Raw genomic sequence first — 19,188 nt, 5'->3', positions numbered from 1 at the left:
ACTACTGAAACAGTTTTGCCAAACTTATCCAAGTATTCTAACATGCTTAAAGATGGTATAAATATCATTTATTGCTAGCAGTTTTCTTCAGACTATATGGAATGTCTTCCTGCTGCCTGATCTAAGTGTCCCAGTTTACATTATGGCCTTTACTGCCTCTGTTTGATGGAGTGATCAGTAAAAATTTAATGACACTATAAAATAATAAAAATGTCATTAATTTACCACGGATCTTGGATGCAGTGGTTGTAAAGTTACATTAATAAACAGAATATTTTTTACAACAAAAAGCATTGTTACGGGGGAACGTATAAATAACACACATAAATTTAAGAGCAATTTTACTGTTCGCACACACATTATTATGGAATAGCCAATAAGTGTATAAAACATAGTATATAAAATTTTATTAAAATATACTGTGCACATCAAAAATTCAGCTTTTATCTAAGTGCAAAGAAAAGCCATTATTGTGTGCTTACTGTTTCATTGCTGTTCTTTCCCCATATCACAATTTTACATTTGTTGCCAGTAAGAGGAAGTTGATTTTTTTTTCTTAGATGGAAGCAAGGCTCTCTTCTTTTAGTCACCCCAAACCATTCTCTTTCTCCACCGATGCAAAAACAAAATTGATCAATCTTGCCATGGTAGAGAGGGAGAAGTTGCTAATTTAATGCAAAGTTAAAAATAATGCCCGAGTAGTTGAATGGTTTGTTCAGTGACTCTGGAAATAAGGGATAATAATGCAGCAGTCTATCTGTCATCAGTGAGGCTGCCCCGTCATTGACTCTGATAATATGTGAAGATGATGGATGCCAGCGTCGTGTGGCTTGTAGCATTGAACATTCATCAGCTCTCACTAAAGGGGGCTTTATCATTTCAATGTCTTTACTTAATATGCAACATCTATCTCATACATCATAATTTCAAAGCACTTAGAGAGCCAACAGTCCTACAACACAGCAGAGCTGACTTTCAGACTTTAATTTTTTTCAATAACTTTTATGTTGCCTGCATGTTTTGTGACTGACAATGCATAAGTAAGCGTCTGATCACATCACTGCATGTAAAATGCACCTTGTGCCGTCAACATGAAGATTGGGGAATGTTCCTGGCATGGGGGGTGAGATTCAATTAACATCGAGCTATTTTGCTTACATCTGCAAAATATCTTACTCGGGAGATGTGTGCATTGTGAGAGCTGGTTCAAGTGAGTGGAAAAATCTGGAGTGAAGAACTTGCCTCCCGCTGTCTGTATTTGGTGGATATAGGGGTATACCCATTGGCACTTACTGGCCAGAAGTTGAAGCCTCTTGGAGCTGAAGGATCTCTGAACGAATCCCTGTGCTCATGTCCGCATCCTATATCTGCTAGGCTCACGTTGCACCTCCCAAGCTTAGCCCAGCTGCCTGGAGCTAACTTGTAGCTCCAGGCCCTCTTATCTTATGGTTATGTGGCTGGCAAATAAATATTCTGAGCTATTCTTTGAAGAAGGAAATCTTCTGGGAGACTAGGTAGAAATGTATATGAAAGGGCATGGCTTTGCAGGGTCCTTCTTTAATCTCAAACACAAGTGCTTAATATTACCAAATATAAAAGGCAGCCCACTGCCCAAAACAATTTTTATCATTGATTTATTTTCTGCCTGTTTAACAAGTGTTTCATGGGATATTCTTCCTTGACTTCTACTCTGTCAAAATATTGATATTTTATAAGGAAAGTGTCTCTGCAGAAGAATTTTTTTTTCAATGAAGTCAGAAAAATGTATGACTTCAAAGACACTGTGAATGTGTTGTTGAATGTTCTGAATGTTTTTTGTTATGATTAAAAACAAGCTGATAATACTGAATTGTGAGTGCACTTCATTTTTTATAAAAGAAAAGATATTATCATCATGTAAGCTTTGTTGTCTTAGGATTTTACAAACCATGGCATGTAATTTTCCCTCTTCTCCTTCCCTGTCAAAATATTGATATTCTTTCAGGAACTTTATTTTTTTTTTTACCGAGAATATTTTCTGGTAAAATCAAAGAGAATGAATGACTAGAAAGATACTTGAAATATGCATATTGATAGGTAGCACGGTCTGTTGATTTTCAGAGAAAGTTGTTTTTCCCCCCGTGAAAATACAGCTAAAGGTTGTTCTTCCAAGAAGATTGCAGGTGTCACATCAAAACTCCTTTTGCATTTAACATAGGGAAAGCATTCACATGCAAATATTTGAAATGCGAAACAATGTGATAAAACAAAGGTTGAATATTTTGCTTTCCCTGGTACTACTCATCTTCACTTTAATTCTTTTTCTTTACATCATGACAACCAAAAGTGCTACTCCAAAATAGAAATTGGCTGATTAAAAGCAGCTGTCCCCCCACTCCCCAACAATGTGTGAAACTCCCACATGGCTTGTGGTTGCTTTCTGTTGTGGCCTGCATCTGGGTTAATTTGTTCTTGTGCAGTGGTGTTTTCACATCAGAAGATATTGGGGAACCATGCCTAATTTGCTTTTTATTTTCATTCTGTTTTTTATAAGTGTCGTATTTCAGAGGTTTGCCCATAGCCCACTATTGTAACTGGTTAGTATTACCCAGTTGGGGAAATTCATGATTATGATTTTGTTGCAAACCTTTCCTAGACATGGTGCTAGATGAAAGCAAGGTTTATGCTGTGTTTTCTTCCAACGCAGATTTCCACATATTCCACCATGAAGGGGGAGCTGGAAGACTTCCTGCACAATTTGACTGATGGGAATTAATTATAGAAATATAATGACATTCAAAAATAATCATATTAGAAAGCACAAATGTAGTGGGACTGTACAAATGAGACACAGCCTCTATCAAGTAATTGTATGTTTGCTCTTTAAGAATATTTCCAAGTTTCTAAACATCTTACAGAAGAGAACACTCACAGAGTGTCTCCGTCTGATGCCGAACATGCTCAGCACAGAACTAGGTCATTGAACAATAGACTGAACGGCAATCAGCACTCTCCTGCTGCATAATGCATTAAGTATAACATGCAGAAACCATTCCCGGAGCTGGACGCTGCTATTCCATGTCTGTAAATTCAAGCTGACAGGACATTTAATATTGTTTCATAGTAATGAACAACAAGGTTTCATTCATTCATAAGCACCACACAAAGCCAAGTTTGAGTCTGGAGAGGAGCGAGGAGGCGAGAGAAGGGGATACGTGCTGTGTTTTTGCAGACGAGAACACCATCTTAGTGACAGTCAGGGAGCCCTTGGCTACTGATCCAGAGAGCTGCAGAGGGAGAGTTCCATGTGCTATTTCAGGCTCCTTCTCCTAGAAGAGCTGGTTCACAAGCATAGCATCCTTGAGTTTCCCTCCTATAGCGGCGGGAGATTTTCACTTTCCTCGCTCAACGGCTGGGCGAGGAGTAATCTCCCTTTTACTTCCTGGGGAAGTTCCAGTGGCAGCTCCCAAGCAAAATAAGAGCATCAGTGCCATCATCTCCTCTGGCTGCTTTGAAACATTTGTTTTTGAAATCCTCTTGCCTAAAATTCTGATTGGTATTTTCCCAAGAACACCAATGCGAACTGTGATCTCTAATTGAGAAAATTCCTCTCCCGTTAACTAGCAGTAGATTTTAATGGGGATTGTTCTTTCACGTTTTGCACTTCAGGCTCAAACCTTTCACTTGCGTTCCTTTTAGACTCCTGGAGCAAATCCCAGTGAGAGAAGAAACGCAATGCTGCCCAGCGGGCTTCCTGACGACAGTTTCCTTTCCTTGCAGGTACTTTGCTTTAGACAAGTGGAACCTCAGGTACTTTGCTTTAGACAAGCGGAACCTTCCTGAGAGCCTTTCTGAACCCACCATTGGTCAGAAACAATGTTTGTAAATCCAAGTCTTGCCCACAAAAGCGAGATAGAAACTGGAAGGAAAAAAGTGGCTGCTTCGGAAGCTAGAATAAGTCTCTGATTATTCTTTCCTCTAGGAAAGAACACGCTTTGAGAATTTGGGGCCCCAGTTAACAGGAAAATCAAGTGAAGATGGGAAGCTGGGCCCAGGTGTCATCGATCTTACGCGGCCAGAAGATGCAGAGGGTGAGTAGCTCTTCCCTAGCTCTTTTCTGCTGCTCTGGGAGGTTGTGACAGTGCAACAGAGTTAGCTCTAGGGTCTTTCCTGAGACTACCGGCTGGATTTTTTCGGCAAAGCAGAAGAAATGCTAGCCTCCGTTTTATACTAGAGCTGAGAACGTTAAGAGGTAGCTAGATTGTATATCACTGAACATACAGCTGTTCAAGGACTTCAAGGTGCCACTTTCCAGTTGCTTAATAAAAGGACCCTCTGCATTGCAGTGAGTAACAGAATCCTGTGTGTCATCATCCATGTCCCTCAATTCTTGCTAAAAAAGGACTAGCATACAAAGGAGGATTTTTTTTTTTTTTTTAAACCCTAAATCAAGTGTGTCCCAGGTGCAGCCAAACCATTTTGGGAACTCAGTGATGGTTTGCAGCAGATCCTGCATAAAATTAATTGCTTGGGCAAGGTCCAGCGTGTGCCAGAGCACTAAGCGTTACTAAAATCTTTGGAAAGTCTGGGTGGAAAGACCAGCTTCACTCTCAGTGGGTTTACCCACAGCACTACAATGCCTGTCCACTTGTCTTCCCTTTTTGTTTGTTTGTTTTAAATGCACAAGCAGCAAATCAGCAGAAATTGCTCCCCAGAGGCTGGGTGCAATTTATGAGTTAGGTCAGCGCTTCAGTAAGTAATGTTGCCTGGTTATTTACTGTGTCCTCACAGAGTAGGGACTGGTTTTCCCGTTAGCTGTTCCTTTGGCAGAGTCCCTCCCACCAGTCAGGGAAGATTAATTTGTTCTCTTCAGAGTAACACAATACTTCAACCAACTTGGGTCCCAGCTGAAGTTCTTTAGCTTGAGGAGAAGAATCTTACCATTATCCTCTTCACTGGCAGAATTGCTTCCAGGACCCTAATCCCCTGAAAACACATGGAGACATTTCATAGCCACATCTGAACTGGGCCTGGCTTCTGTCGAAAGCTTGGGGCCATCTCGGCAGTTCAGCAGTCCGTGGCATGAGCGCTAAAAGATGGACAGTGTCAAACATTAGGAAGCAGGGGCGCCTGGCTGGCTCAGTGGGTTAAAGCCTCTGCCTTTGGCTCAGGTCATGATCTCGGGGTCCTGGGATCAAGCCCTGCATGGGGCTCTCGGCTCAGCGGGGAGCCTGCTTCCCCCCACACCTCTCTCTCTGCCTGCCTCTCTGCCTACTTGTGATCACTGCCTGTCAAATAAATAAATAAAATCTTAAAAAAAAATTAGGAAGCACTTCAGAGTTTCCAGAAGGCAGATTTTTAAAATACCAAATAGGAGAGACTGATGTTTAATGATAGTTTTGGGGACAAGGTGTTAAATTCTGAATCGTACATATGTGGGGTCTGGGGGAAGGACAGGGAAGAGGAAGAGAAAAGGAGGAGGAAGAAGGGAGGGATAAAGAGCACTCAAAACTGGATATACACTCACTGACTTTTGTGAAGAATGGGTACCAAGAGCACAACTGATATTTTATAGGTGGTTAGAAATATAGGTTTTTTTTGTTTTGTTTTGTTTTGTTTTTTTTAATGAGAATTGAGGTTCCTTGGTCTAGGGGACCAGTTATTCAGGTCTGGCCTGTCTCAATTCTGTGGCAAGGTCATACCACAGAGTACCCAAGTGTTTGGCTGAACACCGTGAAATAATACTTTTCATCACTTTGGAGGTTTCAGTCTGTTCATTTTTCCATAGACTAGAAGGTACAAGGTTCTATCACCTTATCCGTGTTCTAGAAGTTCTCTTAATCTGTCATCCTTCTTTCTTCATTGGGTTTCTTAACTATATAATGGCTCTACACATGGTCAGTCCCCTCTCAATATGCTAATGTTTTAGTTAATGATAACATGGGCTCGGTAAATTAAAAAGCATGATCAGAGTTACTAACCATTGTGAAAGGAGAAAATAGAATCCTTAACTGTAGGGAAACATATCGTATAGAAATATTTTTGTAAGTTCCATTTGATACCCAGATCATCAGGATTCAGACCAGTTTCCTGGCTACTTTGGTTTCTGTTCCTGTCGTTTGTTCATTAGCAAATATTTTTGAAGCCCTTACCTGCCAGATACCGTGCTAAGGTTTTACACCTATTTCTTCACATAAACCTTCCACAACTCTGTGAAGTTATTATTTCTTCTCCACTTTCCAGATGAGAATATTAAAGGTGAGAGAAATCAAGTAACTTGCCACCAGTCACGTAGGGTAGAGCTGAGAGTTGAGAACCCAGGCTCCCGAGCCCCATGCTTTACTGCAGGCCGTGTAAACACAGATAAATACATGGTGCCTTCACTTTTCTGAACAAACTCCTTGTGACCTTCCTCAATATGACCCATTTCCTCTCCCTAAATATAGCAAGTCATGCCGTACCCCAGCTCTCGTGTTACTCGGTCACACAGAGCGGCAGTGCCTGGTGAGTGTAATAGTAGAAGGGCTGTAGTGGCCCAGGAGCTTAAGGAGCGTGTGAAAACCTCCCTTCAGAAGTTTGCCCAGAGTTGCCATTGAGACCTCATGTGCTTTGGGGGACTGTGAGTTCATGAATGGAGTCAAGTTACTAGCTCTCCGATGGACAGAAGCACACTGCCTTTGTGAGGACGGCTGGGATGGGCAGCAGCCTTCTGCTGACTTCGGGATATTTCCTGGCGTCTGCTCGAGTAAGAGCTGATTGCAAAGCCTGCTGGGGTTACAGTTCCTATTAAAGTCAGAGCAGATAGCAGGTACACATGATACTTCTCTCTACTTCGCTCCTTCGCATTTCCCTTAACAGGAAGAGTAGGCAGGGACTGCGATAAAAGAATAACTATGACTTATAAACTCCTTCCGTCAGCTTATGGTCTAAACAAAACAGAACAAAATAAAACATTACTTAAGTGTCAATCATGTGCCAGAACTAGACACTAGATAAACCAAGGGAAGCAAAACAGATATGTTCCTGACCTCTTGGAGTTTAAAGTCTAGTGAAGGAAGACAGAAATTTGAAAGGGAAATATCTACAGACAGGCAGGCATAATTACCACTGAGAAAAGTCCTAAAAAGATCAAGACTTTGTTGTGCCCCATAGAGATTCAGAGTGAAAGCTACTTAGGTCAGCTCAGTTGGCCTGTGAGTCCTGCAGCTCTAGCCTGGCACATCACCTCTTCTCAGTCCACATGTGATCATCTTCATGTTTCCTCTGGTTTGGCATGGCAATTAAAATGTTTTCCTCAGCTTTGCTGAGGTAGAATTGATATATAACAGCATAAATTTCAGGTGTACGATGTGATGGTTTGGTACCCATGCATATTAGGAGATGATTACCACAATAAAGTTAGTTAATACATCTATCACCTTACATAATCTCCTCTTTTTTTTACGAGAAAATGGAAGATCTACCTTCTTAGCAACTTTCAAGTATATAATGCAGTATTGTTAATTATAGTCCCCATGCTGTACCTTGGCACCCCACAGCTTATCCATCTTAAACTGGATGTTTATATACTCTTTGACTAACTTCTCTCCCTTTTCCCCCCTCCCCCTAATCCCTAGAAATCACCATTCTACTCTGTTTCTGAGTTTGCCATTTTTAGATTCCACATGTAAGTGAGACCGTACAGTCTTGCTTGATTTGACTTATTTCACTTTGCATAATGTCTTCAGGGCCCACCCATGTTGTCGTAAATGGCAGGACTGTCTTCTTGTTTGTGGATGAATAATATTCATCTACGAAACTCCTTCAAGAGTTTTGTGTGTGTGTGTATGTGTAGATATGTACAGAGTAAAAGAAAATGTGATTGTACACACACACACACACACACACACACACTCATCCATCAATGCACACTTAGGTTGTCTTCATGTCTTAGCTATTGTGAATAAGGCACAACAGTCCTCTTAAAGGGCTGTGCTGTCCTCCCACTTGCACCCCGTCCTCCTGTGAGGCTTCTGAAGACACTGAAGTACGTCAGCTTAGGAGATGAGGGCCCGTTCCAGCTGGGCTTCCCAGGAAAATATCTGCCAGTTGTGAAAATGCCAATATCACTTAGTAAGCAACTTGCGGACCTGCTTCGCAGCTCTGAGCATGGAGGCAGCAAGGGAAAGGTCACCCAAAGAGGCAGCTGTGCATGTGTATTAAACACTCATCAAAATCAAATGACAAAACCATAAGCCAGGAAAACAGAAATTAAAAATATAAAAGGCAAATGCCTTCAAAATTTTATTTTTAAAGTCCAGCTGTTATTTGGCTTGAATATGACAAGACAGCATTTCTTGTTCACCATGATATTTATAAAACTACAAATTCATTGGTGCTGGGGGCTTAGGAAACATGTGTAAGGTCTTGTTATACTTTGAAGCAGTTGAAGGCTTACTGTGTACTGAGCACCCAAATTGTGTTAGCCCCTATGTGGGACATGGAAGGAAGAGAGGACTCGATTAGTCATCTGTCACCGTGTATTAAGAATGATGAACAGCTGTATGGACCCCTCACATGGCATTTCCCCTCTCCTCGTCATCCTCCGGCAAGAGTATGATGCTTCCCCCAACTCTCCTAATTTCAAGGTTGCAAACCAGAGTGGGAAGGGCACTGGCCCGGTTGTTGGGAGGTTTGGATTAAGGCTCCTTTACTAAAGGATGGCAAACGAGTGACTAATGCCTCCTTATCTCTCAAAAGAGAGGTTCTGGATTCCATTACCTCTAAGGTCCCTTCCAATTCCAAGCCTGGATACGGAGTGTGTGCTCCTTAGAGGAGAAGTGACCTGGGCATGATAGCTTCTGCTTAGTTTTTTCTCAGAGAAATGAAAGAGGAGACCAGTACCTTTGGGAGGATATTTGTGCCACTTGTTGCTTCCAGTTTTCAGGTCCCGTGAACTTTTCTTTTTATTATAGAGACATTCTCTCTGGTAGTAATTCCCAGTTGCTTTTCAGGGATGGGTCCTCCTCTTCTCTTCTCCCAGCAATAGCAGTTGTGGCTTGCCTTCTTCATATTCTTTCTATCCTGTTTCTTCTCTCTCTCACACCTGGGATCTCTAAAGAAATATTTTATTTTTTTTCTCTGTTTTGTAGAATATGGGGTAAGAAAACATTTTCCTAAGACTTCTTTTAATTCCCAAGGATCAGAGAGAGGCTGCACCTCGTTTTGATGCGGAGAATAGTGGGATATGAGCTCTGAAAGTGATTATCATTGGCCAGACTTCTGGACCCTGGGCTGAAACCGTGGTGATGTGTTGTCTGTCCTCCATGTATTAAAAACTTGCATTGATTTGATTGGAAATAGATACATGCACCAAGAACAGTCCCTTTTCGAACTATTGCTCTTAGAGTTCCAGATTTGCTTAGAAGAGTTTTATAGATTTGTACTGAATTGTGAATTGGATCCCAGCCAACACAGACTTTACCCTCCTGAAAGCTTTATTTTTGGGTGAGCTTCTGATTGCTTCTACACTTTATACCTCAGGTTAGCTCTATTATCGTCAGCTTAAGCTCTCTGGTTGTAGACAAATTAAGAGAGACCGCAACTTTTCCTTTTTTCCCCCTTAAAAATACACCACTTAATATTAACATTATTAGTAACATTAATGTTATTTTCTCATAAAAATTCTGTTTACCCTTGGATTCACACTCTCCAAAGTCTGTGGAGCTTCTTTCATTCCCTTTCCCCTTCCTGGATCCTTTTTCCTGATGGGAAGGAAAGACTGCTTATTCAAGGCAGCACAGGGAAGCTATAGTGTAACCTGGTGTGGAGTTTAAGGGCTACAACGACTTATACTTTGGGATGTGAAAGCCATTATTCGTTCAAGCCCACTGCACTACAGTGCATCGCACTGCCACACTTAAAGATTCCCAGAACTGGAATAAAGGAGAGACATCACCAAATTTACAGTTCCAGCCCAGAAATCCCTTCTTATATCCCTGACAAGTGGTCACCTCACTTCTGTTCAAATGCATCTCCTAGTCTATTAACAGAAAACTGACTACTTCTTGAGAAGCTCATTCTGATTCTAATTATTAATTCTTTGTTCTTGGTAGCCAGAATTTGTTTCTGCTTCCTTGTAACTTCTAGTCACTGGTTCTAGTCTGACTTCTGAGTTCCAAAAATAAAATAAAATAAAATAAAACTCCTGTTTCTCCACATGACAGTCCTCCAGATATTTGCTTAAGGATTAGGGGATTTAAATTCCAGTTGCTCCACCCTTGGCCGGTCCCTTTCTTTCTGTGAATTTTTGCACCTGTAGCTGAAGAAGTTGGTCCAGGTGATTTCTAGTTGACAGTTTTTTAACTGTCTTATTGTACTGCCATATAATTGAAATCACTCACCTTTAAGTCAACTAGAATGTAACAAGTATCAATTAAGAACCACACCATCTTTTAAAGGAATAAAATTGTTATAGAAATATACTATCTCTATAATGAGATGTCTTTGCCCAAGAAGGAATCCAAATACTAGAGTATATATCAGGCATAAAAAGATGGGAAATTGTACATATTAAAAGAAAAGACGGAGGTAAATCCGAAGAGAGCACTAACCAGAGCTGTGCCGTGGGCTTATGGGTCTGACTATGGAGTCAGCCTAAGACGGTGTTTCCAGGGATCTTAGAGGAAGGGATAGGCAAAGCAGTTTCTATGGAACCAACAGGCTGGGGTCCGAAGCCAGGATTAGCAACCAGGGAGGCCCATGAGGACTGAGTAACAGCCATGGGCTGGGAGATAAGCCGAGTTCACCAAGCCCTTGGCTCTGGACTAACTCTGTTGTATGAGTATCACAAAAATGTATTTTACTGTGGATATAAACAGTTTTAGAGGAGCCTGTGCACCAGTTTATATCAGCACTATATATAAAGTGCCGCTCTCTTAAACAAGCAAATAAACTTCTCTTAAAGAAATATATTTGCTGTGTCTTAAAAGCTCCCAAATAACTTTTAATGTTGGTGGAAAACAATTTCCATTGAACTCTCCAAGTGATGGATTGTCCTGATGGGGCAGGAGAGTGAAATGTCAAGATTCTTGTATAACTCCATCCCCTAATACTCCATAAAGGGAGCTCAACCTGCTTCTCAGAGTTGCTTAAGCTAGGAAGCCTGAGGAGCTTGCCTCCCTTTACTGAGGAACCTAGCCCTGGCCAAGAGGTCTCTCACTGGGCTGGCTTCTTCTCTAAAGAAGTGTCAGGGACAATGCATATAACCACTGTGCATACACACACACACACACACACACACACACACACACACACACACTACCCCTAGCTAATTTTCTGACTGAATATCATCTACCCGAGGGGGGAAAAATGCTTGTCTGTGCTATTACTGAATCACACAGAAGTACTTCCCCAACTTGTCTGAGAAACTGGGCCACAAAAGATTAACATCTACTATGAAAATTAGATCTGAGCTAAGAGCAGCCTGCGTATGTTCCCAGTGGGACTGCAAAATCAGTCCACGCCTCCTCAGTACCACATCAGTCTTCTTCACATGTTCCAACACATCAGAGCAAACCGTGGCTGATGGAGGTCTATCTGCCATGTTTGGACCGACTATGTAGCTCTCGGGGTATGGACCCTGGCTGGGTTACCTGTCCCAGAGTCATCCTGTCTTGGCATCAAGGGCCATTTGACTTGCTGCCTACAGGCCAGTGAATTCAGCCCAACCTCAGCCTGGTGGGACTTAAAGAGCATCTGGCCAATTTGGAGTGCTTTTTAAATTCTTTCTGCTTAAGGTCAGGACTGGATTTGAGATCAACTTTCTCCCTCCCTTCCCCCAGTTGGCCCTTTCCTCTTTTTCAAGTTCTGATAACTGTGCTTCTAACTTACTTCAAAAAGTTGATAACCACCTAGCTCTTTCTCATTTTCTTTTTACCGACTTAATCTTTTTTTTTAACTAACATATTTTTATTTTTCAATATCTCCTTCTTTTGTATTCATGATCTCACTTTACTTGGCTTGTCTACGACTGTTCGCTTGTGCCCACTGCCTGCCATTTCGTACGTACCCTAGCGGTGGTTCTCTGTAGACTGAATTGCTGACGACGATAGCCAAACCTTCCCAATCAGGATCTGTCCGTACTTCAGGGGCCCCCAATCTTCAGTTTTACTCCCATGTTCACATTACAGTGTACTGATTATCTCTTATGTGCACAGCACATATGGGCATAGCAGGAAGGATTTTTGTAAAGATGGACTGCACTATATTCTCCAAGAGCTAGTAATGTGGTTGGAATTATAACAGCAACACATAGAAAACAAAGCAACTGAGAGGGTTACGTGTCATTAAGGAACCAGAAAAAACGTGCTGTTTATAAAAGGAAGTCACAGTGCCTTTGGACAGCAAATATAGCTGGAGGTAAGCTTAGGTTTGGATGAGCAGAGAGAAGGGGAAGAACTTTCCGTTTAGGGAATGATCCAGGCAGATTCAGGAATGGTAAAGCACACAGACATGTATAAATAAGTTCCAGAAGGGAAGCATCACCTTTCTGATTCTTGTGTTCCCCACCAAGCCCAGTAAAAGCCTCACATATATTTGTACTCAGTAAATATTTGTGGAATTGAACGTGTTATGGAAATATCTGGGTTCCATATTGGGATGGCCTTGAATGCCAGGCTCAAAAGTTTGGACTTTTCCACCAAATAGGCATAACATTTAATTGTTCAAGATTGACTTAGATTATAGAGGTTAAAAATAATGGAAAAGCAGTAGTTAGTTTAGTCTGGGAGATCTGTTAGTCTCTTTATTCCTCTGTTCTGTTTAATAGCCTTTTGGGGGGGTGCAATTCAATGAGTGTCCTTTCTTATAACATTATCAGAGAGCTGAGTAGGAGTCTTTTAGGACTTTTATAGTGCAGTCCATCTTTAGTCCAAAAGTAGGAGGACTTTTCATCCAAGTCATATTAAAAATACTTCTTTTCTTCCTGGCTATATTCTTCATTTAAGTGTGATTTCACCTTGTCCGGGGTGACTGACGGATGTTTTACAGATCTCTCCTGTACTTTTGCCTCTCATTAGCGGAGAGTGGTTCTTTCAGTTGTTTTTGTTCAGTAACTACTTACCCATAGACATGATGCCCCATATTGGGTCTTGGTACCATAGGAAAGCGAGTGTGTAAGAATCTGTGGGTGTTTGCATTATACTGTAGACTGTTACATTTAGGAGGAGGCTGTAAAATCCAACTCTGAACTAAAACTTAATATCTCAGGTCTTAGCCCCGGAGAGAAGAATTTCATAAGCAATATATTCAACCATTTTAAATTTACACTAAAAATACAAATTGCAGCTTACTGGTTTATATATACTTTCATGGCAGAGAAATCACTTCATGCTGCTTCAATATAAGCTCACGTTTCGCAGGGAAGTCTGGTCCCACATGAGGACAAAATGGAAAGGGAGAATGATCAGTCCATGTTGCAGACGTACAGAACTGTTAGTGGAGGAGAAAGAACAACAGTCAAATGTCCCTGAAACTACCTTGCCCTTCGTTTATTACAGTCTCATAGTCAATAATCCTAATCCTTTGTTATTTTTGAAAGAGTCTTTTATGAAAAGCTGATCCATAAATTTGCAAGATCATTATCCCTTCCTTTTTTTTCTGGCCAGGACTGAGCAGCATAGTCTGGTTACAGTTTCCACATGTGGGAACTGGGGGATATGAGACGGTCTTTTGGGGTTGGATCCTGTGCATATATGATACATTTTAGCTCTCCATCGTAGAGACCCTTTTGAATATTTTTAGGCTTCAGGCAGAAAAGGAGCTCCATGAAGTAGTAAATTGTACTCTCCAGCTAACGTGTGGGTTCATTTTATAACTACTCTGAAGAAGAGGCCTGTGCAGTACGGGAAACATCACCAGGAATGGGGAAAGACTGGAAATGGAATAGTTAGAGTTAAGACCCTGATGTGTCCTAACTACTGGACTAGACATTCTATGACTTGTCTTGCTGGTTCTACTGCTGCTATTTCTAACGGCAACTACTGCCTAGTGAGTGGTCCCTGGGTTCTAGTAGATGAGCTAAGAAATTTACATTCCTATTTAATCTTCACAAGGATCCTGCCAAGTAGATGATTAGCTCTCTTTTGTCAGGAGATGAGATTACCGTTAAGAGAAGAGAAATAATTTTCCCAAGTTAGGAAAGGTCAAATGTACAGATAAAACTCAGATCTAACTACGCAGTGTCTGAGCCGCACTGACTCTCATTTTTCTCCAAGATGAGCTGATTGAGTTGCTTGCATTTGTTGGAGTAGTTTTTTCCTGTTGGTTTTCATTAAAAAGCAGGGGAAAAAATGAGAAACAGAAACTTCTGAAAGTTTTAAAAAAATCAAACTGTTCAAGTATTAGGTACCTTTCAAATACTTTCACCAGATTCTTGACGTGAAGAAGTTTCTGGGGGATCTTGGAAATGAGTTGACTGCCACAAATCCTTCTATTATTATTTTCGTACCATTACCTAATAAAAACATTTAGTTTCTACTGCACCATGATCTGCATCTCTCATTCTAATAAAAGGCAAATTCCCTGAAACAAATAGAGAAGATAAACCAATTAAATGAGTTTTATTGAGTCTTAAAAGCCAAGTCCAGATGCGACTGAAACAATTCAACTGACCATTTTAGAAATTAATTCCGATGGCTAACATGAAACTTAGGGTATAGTTATATCCGAGTTCCTTGTGATTTTGCCACTTACTAACCATGAGACCTGGTCAGTTTCACCTTTCTAAACCTCAGTTTCCTCATGTGGAATCAGGAATGTGAATTAGATGATCTTTAATATCCCTCTCATGTTAACATGCTCCTATTCTATGTGTGTATTTTATCTGTTTCTGATGACCCTGCTCTCTGTTTGAATACATGCTTCAGCTGTACATATATACACGCACTCTACAACACTAGAACACCTTCCCGATTTAAGATTTCCAAAAAGCTCAGACTTGCCCTGCCATCCTTTCAAGATTTCCCAGGAAGTGGGGAAGCTGGGATTTCAGAATCATGTGGTGTGGCAAGTCAGTAAAAGAAGCCAGATTAGAACCAATGTTCTCTGGGTCCCAAACACCGAAGGGTGTCTTTTCCCTTCAAAGCCTTATTATTTTGCAGGGTGCTCAAGGAAGGCAAGGTGTTTAGTAGGATATGATAAAATGGGATTTATTCAAAATCTAATTTCAGAAATACCCAGGTTCTAAAGCAACCTGTAGATATTTTGAGTCTCACTCTAGAATGTTCACTGTTGGAGATGTCCACTGCTCTCTGCCTCTGAGTATTTATTTCCCTTATGCCCACTTGTGTAGAATACCTTGGGGAAGCAGTTGTGAACAAAAAACACAGTCATCCCTTGCCCTTTTGGGTTGCACAGCCTTGGGAAGAAGGTGAGCACATACAATTGGTAATTTGGACAAAATATGATAAATGTTAAGATAAAGGGATGCAAAGGAGGCCATGGGAGCCTGCCAGACTTAGTCCAAACTGACAAACCAGGCAAGACTTCATGGAAACCACCAGCCCTGATAGGAGTCAAAGAATAAGTGATTGCAAGATGGACAGGAAATCCTAGGAAAAGGGAAAGCATGAATTCTTAGTGTGAAACAATGGGCTGTCTGGAGAACAAGAAGTAGTTCAGTAGGATAAAGGAAAACATTTTGAGGTAGAGAAGGCAGAGGTGGAACTAGAGACCTAGGGAAAGGACCAGGTCATAGGGAGCCTGACAAGGACTTCATCTTTTGGGCATTAGGGAACCGTTGAAGACTTTTAAATATTAGGAGTAAACTGGTCAGGATTGCATTTGTGATGGATCACTCTGGGTGAAATTAGGAAAGGTATTAAGTGGGGACAGGGGACACAAAGCTGGAAGTAAGCCCATCAGTTAGATGGCTAGTATTTATAATAGTCCAGCAGAGACAGTGAGGCCAAGGCGATCGATGAGGGACAAGGATGGAAACAGGAGGATGGATTTAGTAGTATCTTTGTTAACTAATTCTGAGTTTCACTTCATCTCGGTGTGTGCTCCTTAATCTCATGTAGAATCTATGGTAGTGTATTGAGTTGGTTGAAGCCAGAAGCTGCTGAGCAACATGAATTATTTAGCCTCCCAGCTTTTTACCAGCCTCTGTATTCTCCAAGGGAATCTACTTGAATCCGAGCCTGGTTCTCCTGAAAACTTAGGAAGCCAGAACCTATTATTGTCTTACTTCATCCACAGTGGTCTCTGGTTCAAACTTAAGTGATGTCTTTTTGCCTGGGCTCAACAGCTTGTAAGCTTTCCTCCTGTGCATACAAATAGCCAATAGATAATAAGTAGAGTATTTAATGTTCTCTGCTACTTTCAGGTCATTAAAACAAAGAATCACAGAAGTTATCCCAGTTGCCCTTGGATCCCATAGTTGAAACAAGATAAGGTCTCTGTTTAGCTATCTGTGTAAAGCAAATATAACTTGAGAATTAAAAAAAAAAAAAAAAAAGTAAACATGGGCACCAAAACTGAAAGCAAAAGACTCTTGAAACTACAGACTGGTATATCACTGGTTAGAATTTCCTTCATTTTGCGAAGCCACGAGCCACATGCATCAGCTCACCACAAAGTCATTAAGCCTTTTTAAGCTCAGATGAAAAACATTAACAAATACCACAAAAGGCTTTAGTATAGCCCCTTTGTTCATTCACATATGGCACTTTATAACTCCTGAGCCACTCCGGTCGTGTGTTTGTTTAAGCTGCCTCCATCAGGCTGAGCCTGAAAGAACAAAAGACATCTTGAGCAATCCTAAGCAGGAAATGGGCTAATCTAAACATGGTTTGTGACACTTTAAGTAGAATAGAAAGGGGAGGGATTGATTAGTCATTAATGTCCAATTGGCTCCATATGGATGTTGCAATAATAAAGCCTTTTTTCAGAGCAGTAGCAGAGTTATTGAATTAGAGGTTTATGTTTCCTCAGAGCTGACCCTAGGGAATTCCCTTTTGGTTCTTCTTGTTGATCTTTTAAAGAGAATGGAGTTTCCAATAGGAAAAAGAACAGAAGCCTTACCCACGATAACACTTGCTCATAATCTTGCAACTCGGGAATGCATTAATTTAGCATCGTTTTAATTCCTGCTATAACTTCAGTCCTTCATGCTTTCTTTGCATGCTCTGGCCTCTTTGGTGGGGCCGTATTTCAGAGGTCAATTAGACAGTGGCATGGACTTCATAACTGGTAATGGGCTCCCTTAATGTTTGCTTAGCTGTGGCAGAGAAATGGCATCCTTACGGGGGGGGAGTAATGTTCCAGCCCAGGAATGGTGGGCTTTAAAATTCAGGTATTTCAGATCACGGGACTGTGATTGGGGTAGTTTGGGAGGAATGAACTATACTCCAAGTCAGAATACCCAGGTTCTAGATCCGGCTCTGCCCCTTATGAGCAGCATACCGCCATCTGGGTATTCCAGAGGAAACTAGCGTAACCTCCTTGAGCCTTGGTTTTCTCCTCTATAAAGCGGGACCAATATATCTACCCCCCTACCGATTTCAAAGGATTGTAAAGAGGATTCAGATAATGTATTGACTGAAAGCACTTTGTAAATATTATTGTATGTAAAATTACTTAGCATGTATGGTAAGCCTGTCCTGGAAACTGACCTCCAGCCTAGTCTAGTGATATGCCTGTTTCCAAGATACTCAATGGAAGTTTTTCTTTATGTGTATACAATATCTATCTATCTATCTATCTATCTATCTATCTATCTTAGTTTATTCAGTGAATTTCTTTCTATAAAGTTCGAGAGTTGAAGTAAGGAAGGTATTTGTTTTTAATAGGATCAAAGAAGGTAATTCTTTGTTAACTTATCTAGCTAATCTTACATAAAAGACCTAGAGAGCAAAACCATAGTCTTCCCCCCGGCATCCCTTCTTAGAAGATGAACCCATCACTTCTTTAATGATTAAGATTCTTGCTCAGCCCTGGGATGTATTTTCTGGCCAAGTAAACCACTAGGATAGTCCAATTGTTTTGTGTTTTATTTTGTTTTGTTTTTGTAAGAAGAAATCAAATTTGAATTTTAAGCAGCCTTCTAAGTTCACTTTCGGGCAGTAAGTGGTAATGAGAAGTTTGCAGAAGTTCCATAATCATAGAGACACAGCTGGCAGCCATTCCTACAGGACAGTGAATTAGGCTTCTACAATAGTACGATAGACATGGTGGGATAAACATGGTGACATCTTTCCTAATTTTTCAAGCCCCCTTCTAAAATTCCTTCATCTTCTATATTTTTGTTTCTGATGCACTCATTATCATCATTTCTATTAACCCAAATAAGGGACTATTAACTGTATCATGTAACTCTTTCCAGAATCCCACAGGAGAAAATCAACTATTCTATTGATAGACTAAAGTAGCATAAAATACTATGATTGCCAAACAATCCAATGGTATATATTTATGTCTCTTTTTATTAAGAAGCTTTTTTGCCCTTCTTAATATATATTTTTTAATTTTAGTTTTATTTATTTATTTATTTATTTATTTATTTTGTAAATGAGACCAACTTTTTGAGTTCACAATGGCCTGGATATGCCATACACTCAGGTCCACAGGGAAAAAAAACCTTTCAAGAAAAGATCCCTTTTGTTTGGCTTTCTGTTTTATTTTGGTTCTTTTGTTTTTGCTTTTTTTGTTTGTTTGTTTTAACTAAGAATTAAAACAATTTCACTTTGAATAGTATCCTATTGTATCGCTATACCACAATTTGTCCTTTCTCCAGTTATTTTCAGTTTTGGTTATGATAAATAAAACTGCTATGATATTCTTACATAAATCTATTTCTGGACAAAGTTTTTATTTGTTTTGGGTAAGTACCTATGAGTGGAAATGCTGAGTTGTTGGTAAGTATATATTTTACTTTTTAAGAAATGGCCAAACTGTTTCCCAAAATGGTCACACCATTTTACACTTTCACCACCAATGCATTAGAGTTCCAGTTGCTTCATATTCTTGCCAATGTGTACTGTTATAAGCCATTCTGGTGGGTGGGAAGTGGTATCTATTGTGGTTTTAATTTCTATTTTCCTGATGACTAATGATACATAATACCTTTTTAATGTGCTCATTGGCCATAACCATATATATGTATATATTACATTCTTAATAGCATCAGAAAATAAAACACTTGGGAATAAATTGAACCAAAATATTGTG

General features: G+C 40.4%; 1 protein-coding gene across 1 annotated transcript in view; it reads left to right on the top strand.

Annotated features, from left to right (window-relative positions):
• Positions 1–19,188, top strand: part of SOX6 (SRY-box transcription factor 6) — a 595,512-nt gene that overhangs the window by 550,986 nt on the left and 25,338 nt on the right. Inside the window, exon 14 of the mRNA XM_032881120.1 lies at positions 3,962–4,070. Coding sequence (XP_032737011.1) covers positions 3,962–4,070 — 109 coding nt within the window. The remainder of the gene's footprint in view (positions 1–3,961; positions 4,071–19,188) is intronic.

The sequence above is a fragment of the Lontra canadensis genome, unplaced genomic scaffold, assembly GCF_010015895.1.
Source record: "Lontra canadensis isolate GAN:19392208 unplaced genomic scaffold, GSC_riverotter_1.0 scaffold74, whole genome shotgun sequence".
NCBI lineage: Eukaryota > Metazoa > Chordata > Mammalia > Carnivora > Mustelidae > Lontra > Lontra canadensis.
The sequence above is the reverse complement of the archived record's forward strand: the minus strand, read 5'-3'. Positions and strand labels throughout refer to the sequence as shown.